This window comes from Papaver somniferum, unplaced genomic scaffold, assembly GCF_003573695.1.
Source record: "Papaver somniferum cultivar HN1 unplaced genomic scaffold, ASM357369v1 unplaced-scaffold_15, whole genome shotgun sequence".
In the NCBI taxonomy this organism is placed as follows: Eukaryota; Viridiplantae; Streptophyta; class Magnoliopsida; order Ranunculales; family Papaveraceae; genus Papaver; species Papaver somniferum.
The window spans coordinates 2,337,201-2,345,384 of NW_020624376.1; the positions used below are offsets into that span (position 1 = coordinate 2,337,201).

At 36.0% G+C, this 8,184-nt stretch overlaps 1 protein-coding gene across 1 annotated transcript; it reads right to left on the minus strand.

The window, feature by feature from the left end:
* Positions 1-21: 21 nt before the first annotated feature.
* Positions 22-3,399, minus strand: LOC113335575. Its single transcript, XM_026581604.1, has 5 exons — positions 2,999-3,399; positions 2,057-2,304; positions 1,386-1,419; positions 548-1,164; positions 22-451 (listed from the first exon to the last, which is right to left on the minus strand). Exons 1-5 carry the CDS (start codon positions 3,309-3,311, stop codon positions 173-175), a joined length of 1,491 nt encoding a protein of 496 aa, XP_026437389.1. The 5' UTR covers positions 3,312-3,399; the 3' UTR covers positions 22-172.
* Positions 3,400-8,184: the final 4,785 nt, after the last annotated feature.

Here is an 8,184-nt window from a genome sequence, read left to right on the forward strand (position 1 = left end):
ACACGAAATAAACAGGGTACGACGATTGCAAACTTAGATGCATTATTTGCTTGACATTAATTAAGAAACATTACATATAGGATATAGTCATATAAGATAAAGGAAGCAACTAGAGTACCTATTAACACTTATTTGGTCCTAAGAAATGAGACTTGGAACAGCTTATCCATAATCAAACAAACACCAATTCTTCCTCATCTTCATTTAAGGTCGTGGTGGTAATTTTTGCAAGCCTTACACTGTTAACAGTATCTCTAGGGCTGTGAGAAGCAAGTCCTGGAATAAGAAGTCCAACCATTCTGAAAAGAATTGACATTAAACTCTCTTTGAAATCTTTCCCTGGTTTTATTCCTGCAAAGATACCTCTGAATAGATCCAACCATGCATTGAAATATTTCGGTATGATGTACAACGGATTGAAGTAGTTCTGGTTTGGTTCTTTCTCCATTACCTGTAACTTATCAACACAAAATGTTAATAGAAGTACTCGTTCGTTAGAACCAAGATGATGTACCGTTACAAATTAGGCTGGAATTTGTAGAATTACCTCTCCTTTGTACCAGCTACTGAAGTAAAGGCAACCACCAAAGTGAGCAAACTGAGAGATGCGGTCGTCAAATGGAATCCGAGGGACAACATCAAATCTATAAACAACCCTATGGTACCTCTTAAAAGGCTCATTCAGATTCTCTTTCATTATAACTCCAAAATCCTTATCACCAACCCTAGGTTGGCCAAATGTGTAAACACCATAGATGCTCTTCAAGATTGCATCTTCTTGGTGCAAAACTAAGACGGAAGGGAATAGTGTTGCAAGGGCTGCACCTAAACTATGGCCAGTTATTATTATTCTTGCACCCTTGCTTTGCTCAAGCAATTTATTGAGCTGGTCTCTAATGGTGTAGTATGCCAACACCTTATCACCAGTGTAAGTTTTGGGCCAACCCTTGATATAGTCTTTGTCATTTTGAAGACCTAAAGCTTTCATGAAACCTAGATGAACTCTTCCCATTTTTCCCATGGAAAACCATGATAGATCCACATCTGTTGACCAATCTTTCATGTTAAATGGCTCGGTACCACGAAAAGCCACGACGATCATGTTTGCATTTGTTGGTGCATCACAGTAAATAAAAGCTTGTGTTGAGCTTGTTTTCTGATACTCTGCACACGACAAAACAATTCTTTTCATTTCCATGCATGAATCACATGATGATGAGATTCCATAATTAATTAGGGCGTTCAGGGTAAGTGGTTGAATGCATTTTTTTGGTGATAGATATCTTTCATTTGGTCGAGCATAGCAAGTGATGAAGACACTTCAAAAGTCTCATCTTTTTCCACCCCCTTACATAACTAAATGTAGGCAAGTAAAAAACCCTTACCATTCCAAAAGTCATAGAACCCCACAAAGTGCATCTGCAATATACGCACCACAAGGTTAATATGGTCTAGAAATGTATATTTGATCAAAATGAAATGCAAAATTATTACATTTTGTAATTTCGACTTTGTTAAGAGCAAATTATCAGATCCTAAACATGTTCTTTAACAAAGTAAATAAATATGAGCTGTCTGGGTTTAAGTAGTCCTCGTTCAGCTCTTTTGTTCGATGTTAGTTTTACACATAAAAACCGGCCGAAAAAAGCCCATGAAAATTTTCATTTACGAATCTCACTATTGATTTGTAAATCTGCAATCTAGTGATTATGCCAGATCAATGGGAAAAATGAAAATATGTCCCAGATAATATAATTGAGTTCAGGATCTATCCCATAACTTTAATTATTAAAGAATATGTCACAGTCGTCTATTCTTTTCTGTTAAGTGGTTAAATTCTCAAGGTACGTGACACATCCCTGACTTAATTATCAAAACCGGGACATATTGCCAATCCATGTTCTGGAAAAAATTTCAGGGGAAAAAACTCCTAATTTTCACTAGATGGGTATAGAACTATTGAAATACTCCTCTAAGCATTATTATGTCTTTTCCTTTAAGAAAATTAGAAATAAAATGGAGTATGGTTTCACAAAAATGAACATTTATTTTTTACCTTCCAGTTATTAGTGACTGCATTTTTCACATAAGCTGCATTCTCGTAGGAGACTTTTGCAGACATAATGGAAAGATCTAAAGGATCGATCTCGTTGGTGGTGTTGTCCGCTGAACCCACTTGCTTGGGAAGTATGCACCTAACATGAGATGAAAAGGATGCCTTATTGTAGAGATCTACCCTTCCATCTATGTGTCCCAAGATTGATCTGTACTCAGCTGATTTCTTGTCGGGTATTACCAATTTCCCTAATTCATCATCCCACAAAACTAACATTAACAATACATCATGTTTCTTTATTATATTTTGAGCTTAATAATACATGCATAAATAGCAAGGATCTTTCTTTGCCAATCAAAAAAAAAAAAAAATCGCAAGGATCCATCCGAAATTATAAAAAGAAAAAAAATCACAAACCGGCGGACAATGATAATTTTCGTAGATCAATCAGTGGCAGTGGCATACTTTCATAAAATGACGGATGATAAGAATTTAAACTTAGAAAATTAAGAAGATTTTCTACTGACTAATCAAAGATGAAAACGTTTATAACGTTGTTTTGAGATTGATACCAGTCTTCGCATAACGAAAACATATTTTTGTATATCGTTTAATCTCGAAAAATCTATAACTCTGAGTCAAAACAAAATCCATCAAATTCTTGAAAACAAACCTTGGAGTATTAACTGACTTAAAAGAGGAAAGAAAACTCAAGCAATGGGAGCCTTTTAAATCATTTATCTCAAATCGTTAAACCTACAACGTATGCATGCATGCAAGATAAATGAAGAACAGATCAAGCAAAATACATCAAACTAATTAAGCAAAATCCATCAAAACTAATTAAAGTGCAAAATTAGTACTAAGAACAAAAAAAAAAGAAATTGAAAGTACCAGCCAAGGTGGAACAAGAAAAATTTAAGTATCTAGTTAATTAAACACCTGTTATAATGTTAAAAATGATTCCAAAGATGCCACCATTAAGTGAAAGGAAGTTCAGTATGAACTCAACAACATGTCCAAGTAACTTGACTGGAAAGTAAAGTAAACCCAAGATCTTTTGAATAATCAGAGTCAGAATTGTTATCAAGTTAGGCAAAGCAACATTATTTCCAAGCTTATCTTCAGTGAAATTATGAGATTCAATAAACTTAGAACTTGATAATACTCTTCTAAAGATTAAGACACTGATGATATCAATTAGTCTTAATTTTTCAGGGTGGTAAATCATATGTTCGGATGAGTAAGAAGCCATTTTGAGAAAGGGATTGAAAATGGGTTTAGAGAGAAAGAGATAGAGAGATAGAGAGAATTAATGCAACATTTGCTAGAGAATGATGAAGATGGATGTGAAGAACATAGAAAGATTGCATGCTCTTTATATAGAGTTTGTAGGCACTACTGTAGATGCACTTAACAGTAAGTCACACATGTGCATCGGGATATCGATCGAGCAAATACGAATTTTAACTACACAAACGAAAGAAGAAGAGAAAATTACAGTTAAGCAAGGGGTGCGGTTAAATACACTGGCAGCCATGACCAGAAAAATTTGAAACCGCACGGAACTTCTATCATAGTTTTGAGACTTGTGACAAGTGACAAGGATACATTTATACTATATTGAGAGCCAATTTGCTCATGATTTGTGTGGGGTTTGTTTAATTAGTTCTCCTGGTTGATGGCTACTAGGAGTGTGTAATTACCTGAATTTTGCATAAAATTCATTAGTCGATTCTCCATCCACCCCGCATACTTTGACTTTACATCGCCAATTGCAAATAGTGCATACATAACTTGTACCGATAAAAAAAATGCATACATGACTTGTCTAAGATAGTGTACCAAATAAAATTGAATTCTGGGCATATGTATTGCACCGGACTATGACTAGAAGAATTATGTGGAGGGCATAGTTTAGTCGTTCTGGTCAATATAGAGGTTATTTTTCTTTACTCAACAGCAACAATGCAGATAATTCCATACGGCATGGGTTAAACTTTTACTATCAACAAACAAATAACGTCCTAGACTGAAATGTTGCAAGTGGCCTTTGCATCACCTCATATTAAGAAGGTTTTGAGTTCGACTCCCTAACCCTAATTAACAGTCGCGTGCAATTCACGACGGAGCTAGGAGGTGCTGGGTGTGCTTTAGCACCCTTAGTTGTTGGAAGGCCAAGCTCAGAATGGATCTAAATTATATATTCAGCCTTTAAAACATAACTAACTTCTTTTCAGTAGGCTTCCCTTTATCACAACAATAGTAGCTGGATATGCTTTCTTGATTCTTACATATCTTCGTGTATTATGGACTAAAAGATTTGATCAATTAATATATATATATATATATATATTTTTAAAACAATATAATCGAGAGAGACAAGAATGTAATTGCAACCAAATGATGGATGCCTTCTTTAGAGAAACGTCTAAAAAAAATATAAATGCCATAACTTATTAGTTTAGTTAGAGCTGATTGAAAATTCTGAATAAATATTGAAGGGTCTTTGCTGCAGCTATATCACATTACAATGTCTCTGATTGGATAATGAAGGGAAACCCTTTAGTAATAAACTAATAATTTCCCTAATGTAGTTGAAACCTGACCATTATGAAGCACGGTTTCTCGTTGAAGCCCCATAATTTTCCCAAAAATTCTTGGTGAACCGAGAATTTAAACGGCACCAAAACAGCCGGACACAAACCTAACCCCAAAAGCGGGACCCCTTGCTGTTCTCTGCAGGACTGTGAGAAAAAAAGGAATCTTGTTTTTGCGTTGTTCAGGAACGCGGTCCGTCCAGAAAGACTGTAATTTTCCATCATTTTTTCAAGAATAAAAGCCAAATAAGTAATTTTCTTGGATATTATTTTCCTCAACATGATCAAAGGGTGTGGCTGTGTGGGGCGTGAAGCACAAGTTCAATTTTTACGAACATAACAGATACAACTTCGTAAACATAAATGCTACTTGCATCCCCTTGTGTTAAGACGTTGCGAGTTCGCCTCCTTCCCCCCCACCCCCCACAGTAGCCAGGCATTATCAGGGACGAAACCAGAAGATGGCTGAGGTATGCCCTGACACCCTCCTTAGTTGGAAAAGTCTTAACCCGATTAGGGGGGAAAACAACTCCCCTTCATCACGACAACCATGTCTCATTTTTTTTTTTTTTTTTTTATCATAAAAACAACTCTTGACTTGTCGATTCTAGTAGGGCTGCACAACGGGTAGGTTGGGTAGGATATGGCCTATACCCGTCACCCTACCCGTTTACTGGCGGTTAAGAAAATCTTTACCCGCCACCCTACCCGCCAAATAATGGATAGGGTAGGATACGATTAAAAAACTGGCGGGTAGGGTAGGGTTGGCGGGTATGGGTAGGGTATGTGCACTCCTAGGTAGGATGGGTAGGATATGGCCTATACCCGCCACCCTACCCGTTTATTGGCGGTTAAGAAAATCTTTACCCGCCACCCTACCCGCCAAATAGTGGATAGGGTAGGATACGGTTAAAAACTGGCGGGTAGGATAGGGTTGGCGGATATGGGTAGGGTATGTGCACACCTAGATTCTAGTCAGTTTCTGGGCACAATACATTGTGAAGGTGTAGGGACGTGTGCGGTGTGTGCCTTACTGGCCTATGAACTATATATGCAAAAGCTCATTTGCAGATATAACTCTTGAATACAGCTGTACGTCTCAGCTCTGAGTAAGGTTCATATTCCATTTATGATTATGGGGCCAAATTGAGTGAGGCAATATGATTATTCGGATCCATGATTAATGTTTTTTTTCATATAAGACCAAAAATGATTAATATCAATTTCCCGAAAAAAATTTGGATATGTTGATTCCATTTTTCTACATTTATCATCTAGGTAAAAAAGAAAAAATCACAAAGCCACTCTTAAGACATATTCCATCTTCAAAAATAAATAAATATTCAAAAATAAGTAACCGCTGTGTATTATGAAGCTAGCTGATATTGAAAGAAGTGTTATGGGGGAAGAAAATCCTCAAACGAATCCGAACACTGACGCCTAGTACCATTTTAGTTATAGTTCATCCTGCGGAAATATAAGTGGTTTTTGAAACAACTTTTGCTCTGGTTAAGTAATTAAGTTAGTAAGTGGCAATTATATGCCCATCTAGTTTCTGAAATTTTACTTCATGCAATGTGGTGGTAAGTAATTGCGTTTGAGCTTGAGCAGCAGATTGATATGAATTCATGTCAGTTGATTTTTCAATTTGGAGACAGATGCTAGCTAGAGCTAGGTAGTTGAGTCTATAAACGAAGGTGCCAAATGCCGATGCATAATACAAGATCACGAAAACTATTGTTGCCTATTTTTCATGATAAAACCAAAATCCACACATGAAAAAAGCAGCTTTTTTTCAAATTATTTTGATTTTGATTCTTCTTTTTGCTGTCTTTATATGACAGTCCGTACCTTCTATATTTCAGGCTGTCTTCTCTTATCTCCCTTTGGCATAAGAAACACGAGTAGTATAAATACTACGTATATAGATTTAGCTTTTGTGTTGCTTTCATGCTGGGTATGATGTACATGTGAAAGTAAATGTAAATACAGGCTTTGTGAACCTGTTGGCAGTTAGAGGCAATGCTCCAACGCCTATCTTACTCTGCACTTAGAAGCGAAACTCCGTAATAATTTTTGTATGGTGTCTCTGGTTTATGTTGTAGATGCCTTAGTAGAATGAAGTACGAAGAAACTCGTCTATAATAACGAAATTAGTCAGATCAAAAATAGTTTTCTAGCATGTTTTCACATTATCGTCATATTTAAACGGATTTTTATTATTTCACTTACGAATGTGCACATTGTGAGACAAAAAAATGATGATGAAGTACCCTAAAGCACAAGGTGGACTTTGCATTATCATCTTAACCATCTCTTTGTTAACAAGTGTAATGATGATACAGAATCTGCAAATTAAAGCAGCGAAATCTGCAAAGCTGGCTGATATATACATAACGTAGCTAGGCATGAACACATTTTTGTTCCACATCCACATATATATATATATATGGGATAATTGGGAAAATGCCCTAAAATTCGATGCCCGTTGGAAAAATGCCCTGCCGAATTAAATTTATGGGAAAATGCCCCACCGTTAGAATTTCCATCCAATGGTAATAAAAATCATATCGTCTCTCCACATACTGTATCCCATTCTTCCTTCCTTAAACCTTAAAACAGATGATTTAGAAATTAACAACAATTCATCGTGATAATCCACCGCCTCTTCCTCTTTTACACCTTCATGATTCATGATTTCGATCAATATCATCAGACTTCTTCATCACCTCCAGTTAAAGTCCTAGGTCGTTATTATTGAATTCTAGGGTTCATAGGGTTTGGCGTTTTTTCTTTAAAATCATGCAATCACGTTCTAATGGTTTCTGATTATTACGGTTCATAAGATTTGGGATTTTTAGGGTTCAGTTATCTGCTTAAGGGCTTCAAAAGAAGGAAGAAGATGACTTCTTTTTCGCACTATTCATCAACACGAAACATTGAGATACACAGTGTACATATCAGATGGCGTACCTTTAGCCGTTGAATTACTATGACACGTATTTCTTTTCACACATGGAATCCCGCATGTGTTCACAGGTTGACCTTTTAACCAGGATCGGATAGAAAATGTAACGGTGGGGCATTTTTATATAACTTTTATTTGATGGGGCATTTTTTCTACGGGGCATCGAAATTCAGGCACTTTTTCAATTTTTCCTATATATAATGCAATAACCTTTGTTTTCTTTTCTCACCTTTTCTTGCTTCCAGTAATGTTTTGGAATCGGGTTCATGATTACACTAAGATGTGATTGCTTTACCTGAATTTGGATCTCTTTTTAACTTTCTATGAATAGAAGGTGTAAACTTTTCCTTTGCAACGAAAAGGAATATGTACTGTCAATTGTCTAAAGCTCATTAATTCGATTCTTGTCGAAAGAAGTATGAAAAACACGAGTGTCATATAAAAAATTATACTATTTACATTTGCAAGTCCTCAGAGAGTAAGATTACCCACCGAAACAAATCTTCTTCTCTAGATATCTGAAAATTAATTGTTAAATATTTCATTTGGTAATCATTATC

What these genes read in the sequence shown, in the direction of transcription:
- LOC113335575 (XM_026581604.1), bottom strand. Translation starts at nt 3,311, where the DNA reads ATGGCTTCTTACTCATCCGAACATATGATTTACCACCCTGAAAAATTA. An exon ending in CATTTTTAACATTATAACAG is followed by an intron (nt 2,305 to 2,998) that starts GTGTTTAATTAA and finishes ATGATGAATTAG; the next exon opens with GGAAATTGGTAATACCCGAC. An exon ending in CAGTCACTAATAACTGGAAG is followed by an intron (nt 1,420 to 2,056) that starts GTAAAAAATAAA and finishes CGTATATTGCAG; the next exon opens with ATGCACTTTGTGGGGTTCTA.